Source organism: Pipistrellus hanaki (assembly GCF_964339955.1).
Source record: "Pipistrellus hanaki genome assembly, chromosome: 11".
Lineage (NCBI taxonomy): Eukaryota > Metazoa > Chordata > Mammalia > Chiroptera > Vespertilionidae > Pipistrellus > Pipistrellus hanaki.
Genome location: NC_140513.1, coordinates 35019231 through 35046467, shown reverse-complemented (window position 1 = coordinate 35046467; position 27237 = coordinate 35019231). Strand labels below are relative to the sequence as shown.

Here is a 27237-nt window from a genome sequence, read left to right as displayed (position 1 = left end):
TTGTCTTCCTTGAGGGAAACTTATAATCCAAAGGTTAAAATATCAAAAGGAAGGAAGGGTTGTCTGAGCCCCATATGGGAGAACACAATGTAGAAAGAGGGACCTCAAAATTGCTACTGTTAGATTTAGGCCTTAGACTTGACCTTCTTGGTCCCTTCGTCACTATTTGCTGTGATTGTGCAGTAGCTTTTATGATCCCCATGACAGGGTGGTCATTAAGGATTCTCTCATGGATGGACAGATTGGTCCATTCGGTGGTCCAGGATAAGGCATGAAAGGGAAGTGGATACTGACATACCCTTGATTCGGGTCCTGTACTTTACCTTTCCTGAGTTGCTGCTTTTGATATCAAAACCTTTATTAACTCACTTTGTATTTAACATGTACTCATTTCTAATTCTTATTTAATCTCTCCCATTTTCATTACAGCAGCTTACTAGGAATTTTCTTTATCTGGTTCTCAGATTCTCTTATTTTGCATGAATCTCCAGATTACTCTCAGATGGAGAGGAAATGTGGGAGCTGTTTCAAACGATAGTCTGGCTTCAGACTGTGCAGTGGCTAAGCAGCCTTCACAGAGTCTTGGTTCCTTCACCCATAAAATGGAGGTAAAACCAGCATCAACCTCACAGATTTTCAGGAAGAGAATAAGCATGGGATATAAGATATTTACACAGCACCTGGCACAGTCAGTGGCTGGTACCATGGTTCCTCGAGTCAGTGTAGCTTTCTGCATCCTGCAGAAATGAAGCGAGGCTGGTCATTTTCCCAGCTGTTGTTAACAGGGGTGCTTGTTGCACCCCAGTTCTGCGATCTATAAAATACTGAATCTGTTCCGACCACCCCATAAAGAAAGGCACTTTGATGGCAAATATGTTAACAGAGTGAACATGAATAGAGTTGGCAACCCCATCAGACTTTTATGGTCCAGCTGACCCCCTTTTCCTTCTAGATGTCAGGATGACAGATAGTCCTGTGTTGCTCCTGGGACCTTGTCTTCGTTAGGCTTTGGACCAGACTTGGGTGGCCCCTCGGAGATGCCCGCATCGCATCCTGTTAGTGGCATCTGTGATAGAGTGTGATGGCAACGTCTCCCTTTCTACTCGGGGCTCTCTTCCCTGAGTCATTCGTTTCCTTTTGTCACTTGCAGCCCCTCCAGAAGTGCACATCATCATTCCTCAGTCACACAACACCTTTGTGATTGGAACCAAGGCAGCTGCTGGGGACCGAGGAGAAAGGAAACATCTCCTCTCTGCTTCCAGGAAAGCACTTCTGTTAAATAAGTGGCCTTGTCCTCAACAAATGCCTTCTCGCAGTATGCAAGCAGGAAATCCTTGTCTGGCTTTCAAAACAGAGCGAGGTCTCCATCCATTTCTTGGTTTCCTGCCACTACTGTTGGGATGACTGTGGACCTTGGTATTCTACTCATGCCTTAACAGATCCGACCAGGGGTGGCCCTATATCATATTACTACAACAGATAAAGCACCAGAATATCAAGCTTACTACAATAAGAAGCTCCTCTATAAGATAAGCAGAAACCAGTGGAGATGACTGGTTATTATAAAGCCATGTTATGAAGTAATATTTTTATTAGCCATCGTGTATACATCTTAGTCCGTGTTGAATATGTAATATGTTTATGGTGCTTTAAAATGTCCCAGATCTAACACTGTGGTCCTCTAATGTGTGCCCCTGCACTGTGTACATCGAATGCATATCTTATCATGTCTTCAGTACACATGGCAGGAAGATCAGGTGTTTTCCCTGCCTTACAGATGAGAAACCTAAAGCTCCAAAGGTTAAGAGAAACAAAGCTAGTGGGTGATAGAGCCCAGATTACAACCAAAATCAGATAGACGCCCCCAAATCCACCTTGCAACCTGTATGCTATCATGCCCTGGATACTTTTCGGGGACATCCAGTATGGGGCTAAATGACAATTGCCCCTCCCCCTTATTTTTTTACTACATGGCCCACTTATTTGGACTTTCATGAGACCTTTTTATAACACCCCCTCAGACAATTGGTCCTCTTGCAAAAACCTAAAACTCTTTGCCAATCTGAGTTGCTTGTGCCTGCAGCACCGTGTGGGCACCAGACTCCCCAAGCATATGCTGTTTTGTGTGATATTCAACTCAGAGCTCTGTCCTGGGAGAAGTGAAGTCTGTTAGGCCAGAAACCACTTCTTTATTATGTTTGTTCTCAATTTTCACCTCCCCTGAAACAGTGGCTCTTCCCTCCACTATACTCTCACCCCGTTCAATTTCCTTTCTGGTTTCCACAGAGCTACTTAACAGGAGATTGTACATTTTCTTATTGACTGTATTTCACACTACCATGGAAAGTACTTGAGATTGAAGACTTTGTTTTGATCTTCCCAGAGCCTGAGTTTAATAACTAATTAGGCATAAATGACTAATCAGACATTTGGAAGGATGGAAGCTTTAGGAGTGTTTACAGGAAGACAGAGGGGTGTTGTGTTTCTTTAAGAGAAACTGCTCCTGCTGATAGGTTGGTGAGAGGCAAAGGGTATTCGACAATATATTTAGCGTCGAAAATTGCCTGGAGTCCATTTACCATCTTATGACGTGATATAGCTGTAACATATTACCTTTCTTAGTGTCAGAGACCATGAAAGATGCAGTCTGTAACTACACCCCAGCATTTCTGCCAAGTTCTGTTTGGGGGCTGAAGCTCCCCTCTTTCCCCAATCACTCTCATCATTAAATTATCTCTTGCCTTTGGGACTAGTTGAGTCTTTGCCTTTCCCCCTTTCCCTCCCCATCTTTGTAGTAATTTGGCTCGGTGATTAAAATTCGGGGGCCGTGGTATCCCTCCTGGGATGGGTTTTGTGAGAATATATGCTCCACTTAACCCTCTCCTGATGTCATTTTATTTATTTTTATTTTTTTAAAATATATTTTATTGATTTTGTACAGAGAGGAAGGGAGAGAGAGAGTTAGAAACATCGATGAGAGAGTCATCGATCAGGTGCCTCTTGCACACCCTCTACTGGGGATATGCCCGCAACCAAGGTACATGCCCTTGACCAGAATCGAACCCAGGACCCTTCAGTCCCCAAGCCAACGCTCTATCCATTGAGCCAAACTGGTCTCAGCCTGATGTCATTTTATTTATTTGTGTTCAAAACACACTTGCTGCCTAGGGTGGATCGGGGTTGGCCTGAACCACCAGTTCCACGTGGAGGAATTATCTTATTGCTTTTAATGCTCTTCAGCAGCCACACATTTCCTTTGGCAGAAATAGCGTGCACTCCCCAATACTCAGCTCATTGTTCAGGACAGGTACTGTTGTTTTTCATCTCTCTGTTTCTCCTTTTGATTCCGGCACTGTCGTCACTTTTCACGAGTGAAAGACTAGCAAATGCAGGTGTGTTTCGTTTGTTTGGAAGTTTGGTACATCGTCTCTTGAGAATGGGAGTGGGGAGACGGGAGGAAAGGAAAGTTGTTCCTGAAAAGTTCTGATTTTGATTGTGGCCCAAAGGAGACCCGGTGTGCCCTCAGGCTAATTGGGGCAGGTCCCAGGTCCCGCTGTCCTTGCTGGTCACCCTTCCTCTCCCAGAGGCCCACACTCCGTGACTCAGCTTTTTCTTTTCTGCCATTGCAGGACTTACTGCTTCACCACCTACCAGCTCTTCAGTAGCCGTTAGTGTTTGGGCGAGTTAGCCTCCCCAAGCCTCCACCTACAAAGTTAATAAATAGTGTATTTTTCTTGGAGCATTCTCCTGGGACTAAATGTAGTTTTTCATGTACATGAAAGCACACGTGCACGCGCGCGCACACACACACACACACACACACACACACACACACCTACTGCCCGTTGCCTCACTCGTTGCAGGTTGCCCATGGTGCTGGCTGTAGAAGCAGGACAGCTGGTGGTAGCCATAGGAGCTGGGAGGGGAATTGCTCTCCTTTTCTTAGCCCCTGGATTGCATATAGGCATAGGCACACACACTTTTTGTAGGTTGCTTACAAGTTTATGTGAGTTCTGTGTGGAGAGTTGATAAAGAAGTGACCTTGAAGTCTTTCCTAATAAGTGAGAGAGTTTAAAGTGCAGAACGAAATGAGTACAGATGAGCTTGACTTCAGCAATTCCGCTTAGCCAGGACTGTGCTGCTGCCCCGTACCGAATATTACGAGCTCCGAGCAAACATGACAGATGTGGGCATGATGTAAGACGGCATCTTTCTGTGGTGATGGCAATCTCACATTTGTAAGCAAAGCCTTACTTTTGCACTTCGCATTTATAGATTCTTGTAGCAGCACGGAGTGGAATTTCGCGTGGACCTGTCAGCGGTGATTGAATTTTACACCAGTCCTTGTGACTTCAGTGAACATATAAAGCATTAATTGGTCCTTGGTTCCTTTTTTATTTTGCTGTGCTTTAATAAATCAGCGTCTTCTGTTTTATCCGTGGACACATTTAAGGCTTTTTCAATTTCTCCCCTTATCGCTCATAGCTGTGTCTAAAACAGCTTTCCGGGCACATTGCTAATCCAAATGAAAATCAACACCAGAGACAAATTCATTTCATGTTTTAAAACTATCTGTTCAGTTGCACTTTTTTCCAGATAGGAGACAATATGGCACCTTCAAAATAAAAACAGATCACAAGATAACCCGGAGATAAAAACTCTTCACTGGAGGGTTGCTTATAAAAGCTTGTTCGCTGGCGGCCAAAGTCAGTCTGGACGGAGATTCCCTGGAGAATGACATCAACAGGCTAGCGTAACAGATTCAATCAGCTCCAGTAATGAAATATGAAAGATTAGGAAATAAAGGTTTAGGATGAGAAAAAGGGATGGTTCTTCTCCAAGGAAGCCGGGCTGGGCCTGAACAAAACCCACCCCTTCTCACCATCGGAGGATGATGTCCCTAACCTTGTAGAGTCCAAAAAAACCATCTGCTGCTCATCCCGGGACAGGCTGCAAATCTAATTTGCCGATCAGGACAGCTTTGATCTGGCTTGGGGCCTGGTGTCATCTCCTGTTTTCTTCACTCTGATGGGCAGAAATTGTATTTTCTTGAGCAATCGGAGAGGTTCTGAGGAGGGAAATTCTGTTTCTGATTTGGGCAGTGAATTGAGGGAATTTGGAGCATGCAAGACGTACCACCGTACTTGTGACCAGGTTCCGAGGCTTTCTTTAAGATGGAATCTACATGTGAAGTGCTTTATTGTTCCTTTTCACATAACAGCATCTCCGGACTCCCTGCCCCTAGATGTGCAACTTTCCCTTTAAATTACGGTGTCAGATCTTGTATGCATGCCTTATGATTAATGGGGTTACCCCATGTGGCTCCAGTTTTCAGAACATCATTTTTCTTTAAGATTGCATGCTCCTTGGTGGTCTTTGCCTTTTCTTTCTAAAGATAGATACACAAAAAAAACTCTCCGGTACTGGGCTACTCTTAATGATGAAAACTCTACCTTAGATCTTTCTGGTAATTTACACCTAAATATCTTTGCCACTGACAGTAACTCCCTCTTGAGATGACCCAGCTGGAATTTTTAAGGCGGGATGAGAAAGGAGTGAGGATGTTTTTGTTTCTTTTCTCTCCATTCCTTCCTCCTCTCCATCACCTTCCTGTTCCACTCCCTTTCCACCCCTGCTCACTACTCAAGTTTCATCTCCTTGAAGTGTTTGCAGGGGGAGGGGGAAGGAGAGGGCAATAAAAGCACAGTGGTGATTGGAATTCTGCAGTCCTACCTATATCTATAGCATTTACCACTAAATTGGTGTTTATATGTAAAAGCACTGAGTAGCTTTTTGCTTAAGTCTATTATTATATGTATAATATAATATATAGGTATCTATACCTGGTGTGTAGATAGATAGATAGATAGATAGATAGATAGATAGATAGATATGGCAAATTCCTATTGCAAACCCGACATCCTAAAGCTTTTATTGTTCATGTTTGGGATTGGCAGGAGGTGGTTATTTATTAGACTCAAAAATGCAACACACACTTGGAGTGTTTATTCTGGATTTGTTTCTGTGCATTGAAAGTGTCTGGTGCAGCTGAAGAATAAGTAAAGGGAGCCAAGTGGGAAAACATCATGAAAAATCTTGAATCCAGGCACAAGTCATTGAAAAAAAAAAAAATGAAACTTGGCAAAGGGACGTGACCATGAGGGTGAGGTAAAATGGGAAGAATGCAGCAAGGCCATCTCTCAACAAGAGCGTATCTGAAAACAGGGAAACCGACTGCTCCTGGGCTGTTTATGCACTGATTTAGGGATCAGGCCTTTGGAAAATAAGGCTACACATTTACACATAATTTCAAATGAAGTAGAAATCCCTTTTTGATGATCCAGCAGTCCCACTTCGAGTGCATATCTAAAATAATTGAAAACAGAATCTCGAAGAGCTATTTGCACACCCATATTCATTGCAGCATTATTCACAATACCAAGAGGAGGAGGTAACCCAAATGTCCATTGACAGATGAATTAATAAAGACAATGTGGTATATACATGCAATGGAATACTATGCAGCCCAAAAAGTGAGAAATCCTACCACATGGCTGAACCTTGAGGATAGAATTTTAAGTGAAATAAGCCAATCACAAAAAAAGACAAATGCTATAATTTACCTCTAAGAGGTACCTAAAGTAGTCAAACTCATAGAAGCAGAGAGTGCCAGGGGGAGGGGAGAAAGTGGAGTTATTCAGTATGAGGAAGCTTCTTTCTACTTGCATGGGATTCACATTGACCCCAGAACCCTAAACGTGTTCGCTTCTGCCTTCTAGATCACCACGGACCTGCGGCAGCGGTGCACGGACAACCACACGGGGACCTCTGCCTCGGCCCCCATGGCCGCGGGCATCATCGCGCTGGCCCTGGAAGCCAAGTAAGCCTTTCTGTCTATTTGTTTCCACTGGCGACAGCCCCTCACCTCACAGACAGTCTACCCGCTCCCTAGTATAGAGTCCCCAGCACAACCCAGAATGTAACCTTCCCAATCCCAACCTGAAGACTTCCAAGATTAGGGCTTTACACTTTTTTTTCCTATATTAAGGGAAAAGGCCCTTTTTCTTTTTGAGTTTTTATATTCCCTAAAAAATCAAATCGTGGCATTACTTTATCAGGGAGTCATGTGCGAGCGTGCCAGTTGGCTCCAGCGCGCTTGCCTTGTGGAGGTTTTCATTCTAGTCTGGGAATGTTCCTGGGAGTCTCAGAGTGGGCAGGTCTGCCCGCTTCTGGGCCCCTTCCCTGCAGAGCAGCGAGGCAGCTCTGAGCCCATGACAACAGCACCATCACAGACTCCTCCTCGGGGACAGAATGGTTTAAGGTTAACGTGACAGGGGCCCAGGAACAAGGACGACCCTCTTACCTTAAATCCCGTTCAACGTAGTCAAATTCTGTGACTAAAGAGCCCTTGGGAAGGTCCCCGGAGGTTATTTGCAATGCGTCCCATCTCTTCTTTCTCTGAGCACCAGTAGATCAATCTGTCTGAACTCTGAAAGCCCAGTACAAATCTATACTCTTACTCTCCCTTTTAAAATCCAAATTCCCAGAAAGCTCAAGGGTTGTTTTTGTTGTTGTTGTTTTTTGGTTTGTTTTTGTTTTTGTTTTTATTTTTGCAAAATTAACACCAAAACTTATTTAATTGCAAAGTTTGCCCTGATTTGATTTGAGACTATTGGCAGTCCTATGTATCATGAAGATGCCTATATTTCACTACAGAAATATTAATGTATTGGATTATGAGGTGCTGGCTTAGACCCCATTGGAAGTTTGTATAATATATGCGAGAGACAAGCTATCTGAAAAAATTTTTTTGAATTTTAAATACATTTGGTGCAAGGACTTTAGAAAAGGGGTTGTGGGCCTGTACTCGGAGGCCTTCCTTAACAGGAGAATCATTTTAACAAGGAATTGAAATAATGATATGAGTCGTTTTCCCAAAATGGCCTTGCATGCCTGTCCTAAGGAGGAATGGAGAGATTATCTCCTCTAGGGTACCCTGGTGTAGAACAATAGCAGGTGACAGGAAAAGAAAACAAGAATCGTAACATACTCGGGCATTATAGCAAAAAGGCAGTTTTTATTCTTAACACAGAGGTGGCCTCGCAACATTTCCGCTGTCCCTCTGTTAGGCAGAGGCCTGGGGCAAGCAGTCAGGCCCTTAATGTAATACGGATGTAGTAAATGGCTAAATTAGGTAACTCCTTGGATTGACACAGGCATACGAACACAGGCTGTGGATATGGGCGATCTTATCTTAGTCCATTCGAGCTGCTATAACCAAATACCATAAATGGAGTAGCTTGTAAACCACATGTATTTTTCACAGTTCTGGGGGCTGGGAAGTTCAACATCAAGATGCCAGAGGGTGTCTGGGGAGAACCCACTTTCTAGATGAGTCCTCTGGGTTCTTGCTTGTCAAGGCTCTAATCCCATTCATGAGGGCCCCACCCTTATGGCCTGCTTACCTCCCAAGGCCACACCTCCTAGGATCATCACATTGGTTGTTAATTTTCAACATATGAATGGGGCGGGGGAAGGGGGATGCACAGATATTGAGACCATAGCAGGTGTCCTATCATTTGACTCCCATGAATGTTTTTATTTATTTCTTTTTGATGAGGTTAAATATTAAATCATTTCAATATACCATATCTTTTAAAGTGTTAAAAGTCTGGTTTTAGCAAGGAACTGGCACTAATCCTATTAAATTCTCATTTTACAACTTTTCCCTGGACTGTTCTCAGGGCAGACGTCTCGATGAAGTATCTGTGTTTTTCATTTGGTGGCTGTAAACTGGGAGTTTTGAAAAATATATCATCTTCATTCTGTAATTCTAGATTGTTTCTCTGGAATATTTTTCTGTCCACAAAATATTGAAGGGGGAAAAGAATCAGGAATTCTTCCTGCACTTCCCATTTCCACCCCCCCCCCCAAAAAAAATATAATCTCAAACTTGGCAACCCAGTACCATAACTGTGGCTAAATGATACTCAGTTTCTTGAGCTATTGCTATAGCACTCATATTTTTAGTAATTATTTTAACCACGCCTTCAGTTCAGATGAAAAGTCCTTACTCTCTTCTTCAAACAGCCTCCGGTTGAATCCGTCCTTCGGTGGTTGAGAACACACCGAGAGGCCGCATCTGTTTTCTTTCCCTTGCATTTCGAGCATTTTTAAAGATTGATTTTTGCCAAAACTGTGATGGGTGGAAGGAAGGTCCCAAGATACAGTTTACCTGGAAAACTTGCTGTATTTTAAGATTTTTAAAATAGCCTCGTTCGATTGTGGGGCCAAAGCACAGAGTAAATCATCTGACAAAATGAGAAACAATAAACCTTTTCTTGGCACTCCACTGCTTTGTGCTACAGGCCATTCTGTGCCTGTAAGAGAAGCTGTGCGTTGGGGGAAAGCGGTCGGGGAGCTAAGCACGGGTCAGGTGTTGATGTTACGCGGGGATCATTGAACAGCGGGCCTCCAGCATGAGTAAAAAGGGTCTAAAACTAGGAAAGTGTAGTGAGGCTCTCAAATAGCAGAGTGCGGAGATTGTTACTGTTCTAAGCCTAACCCTGGCAAAGAAGCCTTACCCATTCAGCCAGCCCCGCCCCTGGCAGTCTCCTCTTACAAGAGGCTAGCTAGTACATCTCCACAACACTTAACCTTGGTATTTTGAGCTTCAGCCTTGACTCTCCCAAGTTGCATCTACATGTAAGGAGAGAGGAGAGAGACGTATGGCTCAGGACACTGCCAGCACTGCACATAAGCACCCTGCTCGGGTCACAGGAGTCAGTGAGTGAGGGTGAGTGGTCAGGCGAAGAACAGGGGCTGCCAGTCCCTAGTGAATGTGTGTCCTGGCTATCTCTGCCCAAGAACCAATGCACCCTTAACCCTAATTTCACTGGGTTACAGTATTTACTCGGGGGAGACTCCCAATCCTCACCTCCTCCCCAGGTGCTTGCCTGCACCAGCCGATTGATTTGCCTGGGTTATAAGGTGGTGGATTCTACCTGGGATACATGGCAACCACTGACCTCTCTACTACTCTTTTAAAAAAAAGAAAGTTTATTGATTTTTAGAGAGACAGAAAGGAAGAGGGGGGGAGAGAGAAGCATTGATGCGAGAGGGAAACATCAGCCAGCAGCCTCCTGCACACCCCCTACAGGGGATCGAGCCCACAACCCAGGCATGTGCCCTGACCAGATGAAGCCCAACCAAACTGAGCCATCCCGGCCAGAGCCTCTCTGCCATTCTAATTCTTCTAGCTCCCCTAAGGTCAGAGCTTTTCAAAAAAAAAAAAAAAAAACCTTCTTAGGAAACTAGGAGAAAAGAAAACAAATACAAAACATAGAAACAGATAAGCTTGAAGTATCCAGATCTCTTATCTGAGTCATGAATTATCCCGCTGTGACAGCTCCTAGGACTCCCGGGCCATCCCTTTGCTACGGGGTATGTAAGGACATGTGTTGCAACCAACTCCACTGTCACCCCCCGCCCCAGATACTTGGGTAAAAGCGTGCTACTCCCAAGACAGGAAGCTCGGCAGCCGCCTCTGACAGTCTAAGCATGAACTTTGCCGCAGTTAATCATTTAGGCAATTTCTTCCTGCTCCCAGAGCTGTTTCCCTGGTGCGGAGAGCTCTGAATCCTTTACCCTTCTCAAAATCATGAGCAATATCAAATAAGGGAAAATACTGTCATCTCCAAGGGGGGGAACTTTTTTTGTGTCAGGGTACCGTGCCCACATATGTATTGGTTCAGAAGTTTATTAATATTTCAATTATTTGGATTGTGTGGACGTTGGGGTTGTTTTCTGGTTTTTCAGCTGAATGAATAGGGAGTATGTAATCAGTGGTTATGAGGGAACTAATAATTTATTGCCATTTGGTAATAATAATCGTTTTTAGTCACATAATTCAAAAAGGTCAAATAAAATGAGTGTCTGGGTGCAGTTTTCTTAAGTGAAGGAAGTGATGTAACATGGTTAATAGTTTAGATGAGCAACCTAGAAGAATGGCAAGTCCCATTTGTAAGTCGCCTTATGTCTCAAGGCCAGTATATATCACCGGTACTCTAGACCTGTGGAAAAAAAAAAAATGTTGCTAGCAAATGATGATTCATATAAAATGTCTTGTTAAATAGAGTTGAAATAACTGATATGAATAAATGTTCAGAATCATAAACTATGTTTTACCAAAAGCTTTCCTGATCTAAACCTGCAACTATTAGCAAAGAAAAGCTATTTTAGGAGAGTATTTTGTATGTTAAATTATCAGCATTAGCTTGGGAAATTCAAAATGTAAGTTCACCAAGGAAACTTTTTGGCCTAGAATTGCCAGTAATCTCTCATTGGAAAAGTGAAATATCATGAAATATTGCATAGTGAATGGTAAATAAAAGGGGTAAATTGGGTAGAAACTTCTGAAGTTATTTAGGACTTAGAAGGAATTTATATAAAGAATCTTTCACAAATTTTTGTTTTTAAGTGACCCCAAAAACCTTTTCCTCAAATTTTATATCTCAGTGGACTAGGGATATCTTCTCGTGAGAATGCCTAACATATCTTGATCTAAATTTAGGAAATAAACAGATTGGGGTGGCAGCTGTTATTCTGTACTGGAAACATACCTGGTACCTGTTAAACATTAGCTGCCTCTAAGAAGTATTTATATACATGTACTATTTCTAGGTAGGTTTATCTACTTTCTTCTTATTACCTATCTATTTTCTCCTATTTCAATAGTCCTGTTACTACTGGTTTATAGAACATACCATATAGGTATTTGATTTTGAGGTAAAATAGAATATATAGAGAGTGAATATACTTCTGATAATTTAGAAAATTTCTCTAACTGTACTATAGATGTTTTGTATGGATTATCTTTCAAACGAGTCTTAAACTCCTAGAGACTAAGGATTGTACTTTACGGTATTTATTTATGTGTATATAAAAATGTCTATTGCAAACTTAAAAAAAATTTAAGCATCATGCTAGGAGCAAAGTGAATTAGGTAAGGCATAGCTTAAATAATTTGCAAAATATGTTCTTGCCTTCAAAGGATCTTAGAATCTCCTTATAGAGGCAAATGTACACTAATAAGTACTTATTAGTATACATTTCACATATACACAAATTATTTAAGAAAGCCAATGAAATAGTTTTGGGGAAAAGGTAGTGAAGAGTGCAGGACTTGGGTAAAAATAGAAATAGCCTCCATAACAACCCAAATTAGAATATTGGTGCCATGATATTTTCATATCTTCCATGACACCTAAGTCTAATATTTGAACACAGTCAATTCTCTAGTCCAACCTTCTAATATTTTGTATAAGGGAAATGAAGTTAACAAAATCACTGAATTTTATTATTATTTTTCCCTTTCCATTCCTCTAAATGATTTTGACCTCCCTTCACTGTCTCAACTCATTTCTTTCCCTGTTCACTTAGTATTCTCTGGAGCTGGGCTTCACCTGACTCCACAGCATAATAAAGACATGATGCTCTTCCCTTCTTAGCTTCCAGAAGTTCCTCAACCTTTGATCTTGAGTGACAGGGACACTTCCAGACATGGAAAGGTCAAATGTAAAGAATTAAGATGTGTTGAGCCACAGGATGATTCACACCACATGCTGATGATTTCAAAATGCCATCCCCAGATGGTCTTTCCTCGGGAAATTAAACTTACCATCTGCATTTCTTAAAAAACTAAAGAAAGCCCATCTACAGAAACTTGACGTGGTTCCTATTGATCCACCTTTCTATGTTTGCTTTGCATTCAATATCTCTCTTATCTGTGTCTATGTCCAGTGTGGGGAATTGCCAGAGGAATGGGGGATAGAATTATTGTAAGAAGTTAATTCCTGGGACAGTTGAGAGTGAGTCTGGACTTCTTAACAAGCTGAGTTCAAGTCACTAATTGAAGGGCTTCAAAGTCCTGGAACTAGCCATCCTGGAGAGAGGCCACATAAGAAGGACTTGGTAAACCTAAACATTTCTAAATATTGGGATTAGCATCATAGTCCTGATCTCTTGTAAACTGTTCTTATCTTCAATTTTAGTATAAAATGTTCCATTAAAATTTCTCCCAAGGGCCACATTCAGCTGTATGAAAAGTTGGCACTGGGCAGGGAGCACAAATACAGTACATTTGATTTTGAGGTAAAATAGCAGCTCTTTTCTTTTGGAAGAGTTTTAGTTACTTCATCAATACTTTTTTTTTTAATTAGATGCACAAATAGAATACAGGCATGGATGCCCACATTGTGTATAATTACAAAGGTAAAGAAGTTATCACATACTTGTTTCCTTTCACAAACTCTTCGAGTTCCTTGTGTATTATAGTGTTGTGGGTTGGGCTTGGAACTTAGCTGAGATTTCTGGCATGAGCGGTTGGGGTCTATAACTTGAAGAGAATTAAAATGTAATCAGGGAGGAGATTTGTAAAGGTTTGTGAGGTAAAAACAGCACACATTTCCACCGGAGGCCAAGCGGACAGAGAAGGGATGTACTGTCCTGGACTATTCCCTATAGTGAAATAATTGTAACCAGACCCACAGAGCAGTTACCACGGGCCTCCTGCCAGGACTGTGCATGAAAATAGCTTTGTTATGTCTACATACACACAGACAATACACTGTGTCCTCTAACACTTTTCAAGTTCAAATTATTTGGAAGCCAATTTTCACTGGACTCAACTTTGTACTCTAATGGTTTAAAGCAATGCAGCTTCCAAAGGTATCCTGTATTACTGGAAAAGCCCTGATCAACAGACTCATTCACCCTCTGTTATGGTGACATTTAGCCAGTGTTTTCCATCTTCCTGAGATGATGAGACTGAGGACCTTGATGGATAGTTGAGTTGCCCAGGGACTAAACTGAGGACAGAGAAGTTATCATTAGGTCATTGTTATCTTTTTGCTTAGCTGTGTTTTTAAAAATAGATTCTTCACTGAAAATGTTTTGCTCTTATTACTATGATATAAAAGTTGTTTCTTTAAAAGAGTAGTTCTCCGTCTTGTTGCAATCCCCAGAGTTTTTCCTTGCATAGCTGGTCAAATGCCATTTTCAAGTGTTCTATGTTATATGTTAGAAGTGTCTCATGTTGTAAATATCTAATTTGTGATTTAATGTAGGCAGTAATGCTTAAAAATTAGAGATGGAAAATATCTACAATGTCCTCTGAGATGTAATTAATTTCATGGCAATTACATCATCATCTATGTTATGCTGCCCTCTCTGTACCACCTTGACTAGAATCCTATCTCAAAGTATACAATACCTGGGAATCCAATAAACCCTGATAGCACTCTGAGAAAATATAAACTGGGAAGTTTCTCCCAGCTAAGTCTAGCAAAAATACAAAACAACAAAAAGGAGGTGTGTAAGGAGGGATTTTGGAAGGAAACTTATATGTCATCTCATTTTTCTTATCTCTGAAATGCATAGGAAGAGAATATGCGTGTTGCTAACATAGACCTTAGACAGAATCATTAATTCATTCAACAGACATGTATCAGTGGTTAGTTCCATGATACCCATTATGAATTGATTGGTGGATTGACAGATGTATACCTTTCATCCTGTTTGGTGAGACAGGCTATAAAAAGCAAATAATCAGAACTAAGAAAAACATAAACAGAGCAGAGTAATGGAACTATTTTACATAGAGTGGTCAAGGAAAGTTCTCTTTCCTTGAGAAATTGACCTTTTAGCTGAGATTTGAAATGAGAGTAGGAACCAGCCTTGGAAGGAACTAGACTGAGAGTTCTAAGGAGAGGGAGGAGCAAGTTGGGAGGACAGTGTAATTGGAATAAAATTCTTGGGTTTGAGAAATAGGAAGATACATAAGACTAGTGTAAATTGAGTGGTTGGAAAAGTCCAGATCACATAGAGCATCATAGCAAGGAAGCATGATAAAGATCTCTGGGTCTTTTAAGGAGGGAGACGTGACTTGTCTCCTAGGAGACGTACTGATATGGGAGCAAGGCAGGTAAACCTTTTGGGAAGCCAGTTCAGAAGAGGTTTGGGTAGCCTGGTCAAGGTGATGGTAATTGGGATAGAGGGAAGTGGATTGATCTGACGTATATATATATATATATATATATATATATATATATATATATATATATATACATACATACACACACACACACACACACACACACACACACACGTACAACAAACAAGGAAAGAATAAGCTAGTATGTCCTAGGGGAAAGGAAAAGCTCAGGGCTGAGTTCTAGTTTCATAGCTAAAATCTTGGGTAGATTGTACACCATGTGCTGACATAGATACCCTTTGTTCTTCTCATGGGGTTCTGAGAATTAAAAGAAGCATAAATACTCAATGGGACAAGACCCCTGAGCCTACAAACCTGCAGCAAATTTCTTCTACAGTGACTGCCTGTGCTTTGGTTGTGCTCCTCCAGTGGTTTATTTAATCTTTAGAAAATGTTTTTCACTGAGATCATGATTGCTATAAATGACTGACACAGTTAATATTAAAGAGAGAAAGAAAATAATAAAGTATATGGAATATGCATTATAAATTGCTCATGTACTGCCATGTCCTTTATATAAGGTGTTAATAGTAAATTAATCTTTATGCAGTTACCCATAAGATTACTAGAATATCTAGTTATTACTAGCGGGTTTACAAGAAGTTTGTAAAATTTAGTCTCTTGAGGTTTTTCTGGATTTTATTTATTGCCAGGAAAGTTTTGTTCTTGATAGTGTCTATGGTAACACCCCAAATACTATCAAATATAATTTTCCTTGCTAGGAATAAGAGAGCTGACTTTTTTTCAAGATCCATTATAATTTCACACCATAGTCTGCTATTTAATCACTTTAACAAAGCATATTTCAGTACATATCTGCAAAATGACTTGTATGGCTTCATCAACTCTAGCTACCTTTGTATTTTGAAGATTCTCAGGTGCATCCCTACGCTCTGTATTGAAACTCAGTTGAAAATTCAAACCTAGTTTTATACCAAGTGATCATGGGCTGAGTTTGGAGTCAGGCTTGCCTATGCCCACATTGTCTTGACCGGTAATTTCTTACTACTAGGGCATTTTTATGCAGTTTGTTCAGAAGAATGTAATTGTTCCTAGCTCATTTAGAATGCAGTTTTTGTTTGTTTTGTTTTTTAGCTGATTCCAGCATTCTTCTATTTCTCTCATTTTAGCAATTTTTAATCACAATACATTTTTCCATCAGTATGAGAGAAAAGGGAATAAGAGAAATACAGATGACAGAATGAAAAGCCTATCATTTCACTAGCATATAAGATTTACTCAACCTGACATCAATAAGTCGATTGTGGCATTTGATGTGTCAAATGCTCCAAGCAACAAATTCATAGTGAAATAAACTAATACCTGGAATAGAACAGGGAACACACAAAAAGATATTCTGTGGCTAAATGATTGGGTTATTTCTTACCATCTTGGGTTAAGTTTTCATTTCTCTATTCATGATGCTTCTGAATTTTATTAAGGTGAAGTACACTTTTATATTCTTTGCTTATGTGTAACTAAGAGAAAGTAAACTTTTATATTATTTGCATATCACAGAAAAACAATACACCTATGAAGCCTGGTAGTATAACGCTAACCAGTAAAGATCATAGCACATGGCTGTAGCGTCCAGTGTATGAGACAAAAAGATTCTTTTTGCCATTGGCCCCAAACTGAGTGTGGGAATAGTGCTTAATGGTGCAAATGGTAAAGTAGAAAATAAAATGATGAAATGAACCAAACGGTAGTCAGCTTTCGTTGCATGCTTACTCTACTGAGCTGATGGCTTGCATCGATTACCTCATTTAACCTCTTAGCAGTACCATAAAGTAGTCACTATTACCGTATTTCAGATATGGAGAGTGAGGCTTAGGAACCTGCACAGATGGTAATTTACAGATCTGGAAAGTGAACTAAGGCTGTGTGATGCCAGAGCCCACCATCATACTGCATCACCTTTCTCTTCTAAGAGCTGTAGGAAGTCATGGTTAGTTACACCTGAGTGCTATGAAGTAGCAGGGCTGTGAGGATGAAGAAGGGTGCCAAAACCCTGAACAGTGATGATTTAGGAAAATCTGACAGAAGGAGAGTGATTTGATCTATATTTTGAAGATTCTTTCCACTTCCATTGCATATGAGTCATACAGAATATTGTTTTAAAGTGCAGATTTCAAAGCCCTCAAGATACTTGGGGATTTAATTGCAATGGGCCATAGATCACAATTAGGAACCCCCTCCATCTGTAAGCTGTCTTGAGAGTGAGTGTGAAGTAATATCCCCAAGAACAATGGTCAGGGAGACATAGATTAACGATAATTACACCTGAAGCTAGAGGTGTTATGAAAGAAAACAAAGGACGATAATTGTAATAGAAAGTGAGGGTCAGATAAGGGTAGGCAAAGGGTGAATAATGACAACTAAGGAAAGCATAGGGCTATCATTAATGAAATTACAGCATTTTTGCTGAAATTGGAGTTATGTATAAGTGATCCAGTTTATAGTTAGTTTCTGTGAGTCTTTACTGAGTTGTTGTTTGATCACAACATAACGAAGTTTCATCTTTTTTTATCCAATAAGTTCTTGCAATCATAGCCAAGCCTTAGGTAATAGAAGGCCAAATGAAAGAACGAAAGCCTGAATGACCCATATATATATTTTTTTATTCCTAAAACAAATTTAGGAGCATGCCCATATATGATGGAAAATTGGTGGGGTATCACTTCAAAATGAAAATTGCTCATCCTGTCAGAAAGAATACAATAAAAATTTATTTTTCTACCTTTAGTGGGTACTCTAGTTTATCTGAAAAAAAACTCAGTACACAACCAAGGAATGTTGGAAGGAGGAAAGAAAATTGAGTGAAATTTAAGATAGGCTCTGAGAAGAGTCTGCCTGTTATTTCACTATTGGAAACTTTTACAGCCGACTTGAAAGGCTATTGTAGAGAGCTTCCTGGAGAGAGGAGTATGATATGGGAGTGATCATATTAGTCATGCTGAATTCTTATGCATGCCTCTGAATTTAGGTGCCATTGGAATGGACATCTAATAGCCTCATTTTCCATGGCAGATGTATTCAATTTTATAATTTTCATTGTGCTAAAACTCTCAGTTACATGTGATTACTTTACCTGGAATACAAAATAGTTGTTTTCAGTTTGTCTGAGAAATCACAACACTGGAAGGTTGCCCAGAGACCATCTGGTCTATAGAAATGTTATTGAGTGAGTGTGTTCAAGGATCATCAGGCAAAGAATAATAATGGTAATGTAAGTTATTTTAAAAATGAAAGTGTATTTTGTAATTTTTTTTTATTTTAAAGCAACTTCTTTGAAAATTGTGTACTATTTGGTATAAAATTTTCTGAATTGTATGAAACAATGCTATTCTTTTTTAAAAAAAAAAAATACATTTTATTGATTTTTTACAGAGAGGAAGGGAGAGGAATAGAGAGTTAGAAACATCGATGAGAGAGAAACATCAATCAGCTGCCTCTTGCACACCTCCCACTGGGGATGTGCCCACAACCAAGGTACATGCCCTTGACCAAAATCGAACCTGGGACCTTTCAGTCCGCAGGCCGAAGCTCTATCCACTGAGCCAAACTGGTTAGGGCAACAATGCTATTCTTACTTGCCCAAATTAAACATGACCAATCTTCCATTGATTTCTTTTTAATTTAAGTTATTTATTGTTTGAGGTATTACATGTGTCTCCTTTTTCCCCTAATGACCTCTCCCAGGCTGTTCTCATCTTCCAGCACATGTCTTCACCCTCCTACTGTCTGTGTTCATGCACATTCTTATATGCATTCATACAAGTCCTTTGGTTGATCTCTTACACCTCACCCTCCACCCCCAGCCTTCCCTCTGAGGTCTATTCGATGCTTCTATGTCTCTGGATCTATTTTTGTTCATCAGTTTATGTTGTTCATTATATTCCACACATAAGTGAGATCATGCGATCTTTATTTTTTCTCCAAGTGGCTTATTTCGCTTAGCATAATGCTTTCCAGGTCCATCCATGCTGTGGCAAATGGTAAGAGTAAATTTAAAAATAATGTGCTACTCTTTGAAATTCAGAGGTTTGAGATTGTGTTTTATCCTAGTGGTGCTTGCAAAACAACCCAGTAATTCCATTTGCCCCTAACTTCTTGTAAGCAAATACATACTTAATACTGGGATAACCTGGAAAGAGCAAGCTCCTAACCAACAATATTGTTAGCAATAGAACAATTTTTTTAAATATATATTTTTATCAATTTCAGAAAGGAAGGGAGAGAGAGAGAGAGAGAGATAGAAACATCAGTAATTAGAGGGAATCATTGACCAGCTGCCTCCCGTTCGCCCCACACTGGGGATCAAGTCCACAATCCGGGCATGTGCCCCCGACTGAAATCAAACTTGAGACCCTCCCCCAACCCACCCCCAGTCCGCAGACCAGTGCTTCATCCACTGAGCCAAACCAGCCAGGGTGCAGTTTTAATAATAGTCTGATTATTAAAATTAGACTATTAGCATACTCTTAGCATACTCTTTGTAGAAAGGAATATAAACCACACAGAAATGTGTAAACAAAAATCAAAAGCCTCCCTACACAGTTAACTCTCAGTGGCTGTTTTTTGCTTGAACAGTGCAGTAATTCTTAATATTATGATGCCTGTTCCAAATATTTTTAACAAATGTAATGTCTTTGTTGCAAAATATTTTCTATTTTATTATCTTGAATCTGCATGTTGCTTTTCCTTCAGATCCTGTTGTTCCTTTGTCATCCCTCCCCCATTCATTTTTATCATCCTTTTTTACCAAAAAATAAAATAAAAATAATGCTTTATCCAACTTGCAACAAGCAAGATTAGATTAAAGAAGGTTTCAGGTCTCTGTGGGTATGGTCTTTGTTTAGTAGCTGGAATTTGGGTGTTAAGAAATTCCTGAATTGTAAAAACTGATATTCAAATTGAGCATCAGAATTTGTTTCAAAGTTATTCAAAAGGGTATGAATCCTCTACAAATCACCTACTAATCATTTATGTTAATATTTTTCTTAACAATATATAAATACTACATTATCCCTTGGCCATAATTATTGAAAATATTTTATCAGTTTGTCATTTGCTTTCAAGTTTCCTTCATACTATTTTGACATAGAGAACATTTTTATTTTTATTTTTTAAATTTACCTTCATTGTTGAAAGTATTACAGATATCCCCCTTTTTTCCCCAATGACCCCTTCCACCTTGCACCACCCTTTTCAGGCATTCACCACACTATTGTTTATGTCCATAGGCTGTGCATATATACATATAAGCTCCCCAGTTAACCTCCCTTCACCTCCCACCCCCACCTTCCCTCTGGGACTTGTCAGTCTGTTCTATGCTTCTTTGTCTCTGGATCTATTTTATTCATCAGTTTATTTTGTTCATTAGACTCCGAATACTAGTGAGATCATGTGATACTTGTCTTTCTCTAACTGGCTTATTTCACTTAGCATAATACTCTCCAGGTCCCTCCATACTGTCCTGTCTCAAAGGGTAAGAGATCTTTCTGTTTTATAGCTTCATAACACTTTTATTTGTAATTGTATTTAGTCAAATTATATTTGCCCTTTATAAGTTCTTCAATTAGCCATATCTCGTCTTTTGGTACCTCCTGTAGAAATTTAAGTATGCTTATGAAAATTATGTGTGCTTTCTCCCTAAAATTTGCCCAAATTTTGCTGTACCATTGAGTAATCAATGAACGCCATGGGATATTAAGAATTTAGAACCCTTAGGTTAGAGCAGTGGTCGGTAAACTCATTAGTCAACAGAGCCAAATATCAACAGTACGATGATTAAAATTTCTTTTGAGAGCCAAAATTTTTAAACTTCTTCTAATGCCACTTCTTCAAAATAGACTAGCCCAGGCCATGGTATTTTGTGGAAGAGCCACACTCAAGGGGCCAAAGAGCTGCAAGTGGCTCTGGAGCTGCAGTTTGCCGACCACTGGGTTAGAGAGTCCTTTCTTGTCTCAAAATGTATTAATTACCAACTGACATTTTCAACTAGTGTTTTCTCCTTTCGCTTTCCAATGTTAATGTCTAACCAACTAGAATTTATTTTGGTGTTGAATGTGGGGATCTAAATTGAATTTTCATGGGAGTCCCATTTGCCCATTGTCATTTGTTAAGTAACTTACTTCTCCAAAAACAGTTTGTTTTGCATTCTTTTAGTTGTTGCATTTATAAAGGTCTGTTTTAGAGTTTTCAGTACTATTATTCTGTCAATTCTTTTGACATTACAGTATCACTCCACTTTCTAAACATTTTTCTAAAACATTCTTGCCGGTTCATTTTTCCAGATAAAATTTAGAAACGTTTTGCCATGTTCCAAAAACAACCCCAGGGACAATTTATGGCACTTGTATGAATCTTGGCTTCTTTATAACAGTTGGTTTTTCTTTCAAAAAAATAGGACTCTGGCCTAATAAATTTTGAGGCATGTCTTTAGTTCTATACTTTTGGTTTAGATATTTTTTGAAATAGTATCTGTTTGTTTTACTATTACCATCATGCTATTTATACCAGAGCCATTGTTTTTGTATGTTTTTCTTTTCTCTAGCCACTTTAATTTACATTATGCTATATAACTCATTGCCTTATTTGTTTTTTAGAGTATATATGTGGTACTTGATGATGGTAGCATTTATCTTTGTTCAGTTGAGTTCATTTCATGTTTGCTCTTATTGGAATGTGGTACAATTGGTCATTATAAGGTCAGGTTTTGGAGTCAGGTGGACTTCAGTTTCAACCCTGCCTCCATATCATTACTACCTGGGTAGCCTTGAACAAATGAAAATTATGTTTCTTAATCTTTTTGAGCTTCAGTTCTTCATCTGAAATTTGAGGTAACAATCTAGAATCACCAGATTGTTGCTAGGATTAAATGACTTTGGACATAGGGAATGTATTAAAAATTAAAAATTAAATATTATTTCTGTTATATTAGCCAACCATTCAAAACTGTTAAATATCAAGAATGAAAATAAACTTTCATGTCTATGTCCTGATTTTCTCAGGATTATTTTTCTTTAACCTTTTGTCTCATTTTTTAATTGATTTTTGCTTCTCTATATTGAAGCATTTTTTTAAAGGCTTATTAGGAATGTGTTTTAGGTATTTTCTCAATATCTGTTGAGGTTAATAAATAGTTTCTCCTAATAAAGTTGTTGATATGATTTATTAAAATAATAGATTTCTTATATTCATGAATCAAATTTATTTCTCTAATATGCTATTGGTTTATTTACGCCTTTATGCTTATTTTTCTGAGCAAGATTTTTAGGTTTCTTTGCTGAATAAATATGTGTGTGTGTGTGTGTGTGTGTGTGTGTGTGCGCCATTCTATATTATTGTTATAGCATCTCTACCTAACACTGTGTATTTATGGCAGATAAACGGCATCTTTTAAATTTTCTTTCTTTTTTTAAAATATATTTTATTGATTTTTTTACAGAGAGGAAGAGAGAGGGATAGAGAGTTAGAAACATCGATGAGAGAGAAACATGGATCAGCTGCCTCTTGCACACCCCCTACTGGGGTGGGGATGTGCCCGCAACCAGGGTACATTCCCTTGACCGGAATAGAACCTGGGACCTTTCAGTCCCCAGGCTGACGCCCTATCCATTGAGCCAAACCGGTTTTGGCTAAATTTTCTTTATGATTCATTTCACTTATTCCTCATGCATAAGGTAGCACTGATAGTAAATGAAGAGTCAGGCTTCCTAAGTCTGATTTGACCTTGAAATTGGCCTCTATCGTTGCCAATTTTTGGTATCAAGTGATGTTAAATTCACAATATAAATTGTGAAATTTTGCAATTTCTCTTTTCTCTGGAGACACTTTCCTTGTAAGTTTGAAGGAAACCATCTGGCCCTCAAGCCTTTTTAAGGGGTAATACTTTGGTAAATTTTTCAGTTTCAAATTTTTCATTTATATTCTTTAGAACCATGTCCATTTCATAAGGTTTTTTCCATTTATTGGCCCATTATTATATATACTCGTAGTTATATATTTCTATAACATAATTACATTTAATATAATTGTTAAATGTAGTTATATAGACACAGATTAGATATAAATTTTCCAATACTATAAAAATCCCTTGTATTGGTTTTTATGGCTTCCTTAAATCTTTAGAATTTATTTCATTGGTGTTCTTTTATTTATTTATTTATTTATTTATTTATTTATTTATTACTTTGTTAGGTGTTTGTTTCAAAAGACTAATTCTTGGATTTGTTGATTAGTAATACTTTTTTTCTTCATTTGTCCTGTTTTAAATCTCATTAATATCTTTCCTATTTTCCTTAGGATAACTTTTTGTCCATTTGTGAATCTTATTGGTTGAATCATGGTTCATTTATTTTTCCTTTTACAGTAATACAATTTTTTAAAGATGTATATTTACCTCTGAACACACTTTTGGCTGTGATTATTTTCTAATGATGTTTTAGCTTCCTCTTGGTAGAATGACAATTGTTTAAAATTTTAGTTTTTAACAAACTTTATTGAGGTCTATTATTGACTTTTATTTTTCCTCCACATTATGGTCAGATAATAAAGTTCAATCTTCAGCCACACTGGTGGTTTGTGAGGTGTTTCTAGTTATGGTAGTTGATGAGATTTCCTTTTGGCACATTATATATTCACCTTTTCTTTCAAAACTCTTGAGTTGGTCCATGAATTCTTTTTCTTTTAAATATTCCTCTTGTAGGGTATATAATATTATTAAATTATATCTATTATGTAAACAAATCCCCTGTATTCTTTCTCCTGAAATACTAGTAAATGGATTAAGCTACCAGAACACTATTGTTTTTTCATCAGTTACTTCTTTTTTTCTTAAAGTCCTTCATCTACTGATTTTGATGCAGAAATTACATCAGATATTTATTATAGATAGCATCTTTTTTTTTTTTTTTTTTTAGCTTTTGGCTTTTTTTATATATTTTTTTTCTTGATTTTTTACAGAGAGGAAGAGAGAGGGATAGAGAGTTAGAAACATTGATGAGAGAGAATCATCGATCAACTGCCTCTTGCACACCTTCTACTGGGGATGTGACCGCAACCAAGGTACATGCCCTTGACCGGAATCGAACCTGGGACCTTTCAGTCCACATGCCAACGCTCTATCCACTGAGCCAAACCAGTTTCAGCTAGACAGCATCTTATCTTTCACCTAAATTGTACTTCTTTGTCCTTTTCAGGTGTTTTGTTGTGTGTTTGTTTTGTTTTATTTTTGTCTCAAGTGTCTTAATGTTTGCAACTGATTTACCGTTAATACATTTTTGTTGTGTTGTGGGAGAGTCTATGTATACTTTAATTTTTACAATAGTTTATATACTTATGTTTTAGCTTAAAAGTTTATTTTTAAATAATTTTGATAACTTTAAAAATGTTCATTTAAAAAAAATAAAGCTGATATCTAAAAACAAATATATTTTATAATAATGAAGTTATCCCCTTGAGTCCTCGCTAAATGTAAACTTGGCTTACATTTACTTCCCACTTCTATTTATACTCATTTCTTCATCCTTCATGCTATCATCAGGATTTATGGAACAGACTACCTTAGTAAATTTATTTCTTACCATTCTTTCAATTATTAAATCTTAACTCTATGCGTAATCTACCTTAGGGTCATCAGTAGGTCGTTCGTAGCAACTGCACATTCTAGGGTCTTTAGTTTTGACTTATTTATTTGTCTGTTGAAATGGGTCTTTAAATTATTTGTGTGTTTTACTGTGGCTTGCAGAGTGCCTGTTTGTAGAGAGGTGGATTCGTATACTTTCTCAGTCCTGCAGCTGTATGTCTTCTGTATTTACTCATGAAGGACAAAGAGCTTAGTATAACATTCTTGGGTTTGTTTCCTTCCAATAGCCTAACTGTTCTTTTCATTGTCTACTGAAATTAGCTTTGCAGAGAAAATCGTAGGGAAAAAAATCCTGTTTTATTTTCATCCTAAAAGGCAGTTTTTAGGATATTTTTTTTAATTGTATTTGTAACGAAAATATATGAATTTAAGGATGAGCCTAGGGAATACACGTCTTAATATTTCCTGAAACATATTGAGTCCTTTCAGCCTATCTGCAAGGACTAGTAAAATCTACCATGAGACCTCAGAGCTTGGGCCCTGGAGTCTGAGACACCTAGCTTCAAAGCCCGTTCTGGTTCTCACTGTTTTGGCTTTGGGAGAGATATTTAACCTTTCCAACCTTTAGTTTCTCTATCTATACAATGGAAATAATAATGCTGTCTCCCTCGTGGGATTTTTTGTGTGCGTTAAGTAATGTACTATGTAGGGCACCCAGGAGAGCACCTAGTGAGTAAACAGTAAGGTTCGGTAGATGGTAGTCCTCAGAGGATAGCAAAGCCATTGTCCTAAAGTGGCCTTCTGTTTCTTTCCTCCAACTCTACCATCTTGTCTTTCCTTGCCATCTCTTAATTATTTTCCTAGAAACACGTTCTGGACGTTCTCATTATCTTCCACACCATTAACTAAATTTCCCACACTATCAATCCCACAATATCCATACCCATACTTTATTTTGTCCAGAGCAAATGTTGCTTTTGCTAATACCACCCCACAGTCCTTGTAATCTTTCTTTCTCTTCGCTTCTATTTTGCCATTCCAGCTTGCTTTATTGATTGACTTACTGCTTTTTTCTGCATTCTTCTTTCCATAGGCTCTACATTATTGTTCTACTTCTCTGCTGCCCTCTCTTTTTCTTTCTCTTGCCTTTTTTCACCTGTCCTTTTTATGTGTTTCCCTTTTCTTTCTTCTTTTGTCTCCAATTTTGGCTTTTTTTTTCTTTTCAATTATTGACTCTCAATGAGAAACTCTGGCGTCATACACTGTGTGATGCTTTCCCTGCTCTTCTCAGCATCCATGCACAGATCCACTTACATCTGCCATTGAACGGGGTGGGATGAAGGACTCAGTATGTTTCAGTCAATTCAGAGATCCTGGCAGACATCCCTCCACAATGAATCTGCGGGGTGAGGATGGTATCCTTTCCTACCCTACTATCAAAACTGGAGATTTGTCGGCCAGTTCATAAAGCACTGCTAACCTGACTTCCCTCTGTGGCCCCACTGGTACTGAGGGCTCCGCAGTCAGACTGTCCGTGGCCAGTTCCAGCTCTTGCAGGTCATGTGACCCTGAGTGGCATCATTAAACTTTCTGTGCTTTAACGACCCTTATTTTGGTAATAAAAGTAATAATAGTACCTCACAAAATTGTCATGAGAAATTAATGAAATAGTGAATATAGAGTACTTGTATAGGATGAAATAATGAAATAATAAATTAATGAAATAATGAATATAGAGTATGCCTGATAGACAGTGAGCACTCAGTAAATGCTATCTAATACTCTGCACTTTTGGAGGTACATCTTTGAGGAATTACATTCAGTAGCAAGAAGGTGAGGCTGGTACAACAGGAAGTCCACAAATTAAGGTGTTGGTTCAGAAGCTCAAGGCCATCGATGCCAGCGTCTGTGTTCTCTTCATCTTTTCTTGGTGGCTACTGCGGCTCCAGCCGTCATATCCACCTCCAGGTAACAGGAGGAAGGAAAGGATGAAGGTGGGTTAGGCAGTCCCTAAGCAGGAACGCAGAGGCTTTCTCAGAAATGCCCAGGAGAGTTCCACTTATTGTTCAGAACACTGTGTCCTGTGCATTCAATCACGCACTAGCAGCGTGTCTGGGAAAACATGATTTTGGCATCTCAAGGTACAGAGTAGGAGAGACAATAAAAAAGAACATTGGAATTTACCCTTTATTTCCTACCATACTTTCTGGAGTTAGACTCTGAAAACAGGGATGGGAGAGATACCAGAATTAACGTGTGGGCAGTCCTGAAAATATAAAAGGGGGACTTGTCCATAGAATACTATGTGCCTGCTATTTTTAGCCAATGGATATCTTGGGTCTTTAATTCATGACACAGGGAAACAGAGCTGAGGTGGATTTTTTGGGAGGAGGTTGTTCATCCCCCCCTTTTCTTTAAGTGATAACCCAGCTTTTTTTTCTTAATGTAAAATATGGCACAGTTAAAAATTATTTTCTCATTCCAGTCACATCAGCCATATTTTTGTCATTGTTTTCTGTTAATCTTAATCTTTTCCTCTGCATGTGTGTGAGTGTGAGTGTGTGTGTGTGTGTACAACCTATAATTTAAAAAA

The 27237-nt window shown here is 38.9% G+C and overlaps 1 protein-coding gene across 1 annotated transcript in view; it reads left to right on the top strand.

Annotated features, from left to right (window-relative positions):
* The window catches only part of LOC311630430 (proprotein convertase subtilisin/kexin type 5), a 274874-nt gene that overhangs the window by 172387 nt on the left and 75250 nt on the right, over nt 1-27237 (top strand). The window contains exon 9 of the mRNA XM_084899423.1: nt 6780-6880. Within this exon, the coding sequence (XP_084755549.1) occupies nt 6780-6880 (101 nt within the window). The remainder of the gene's footprint in view (nt 1-6779; nt 6881-27237) is intronic.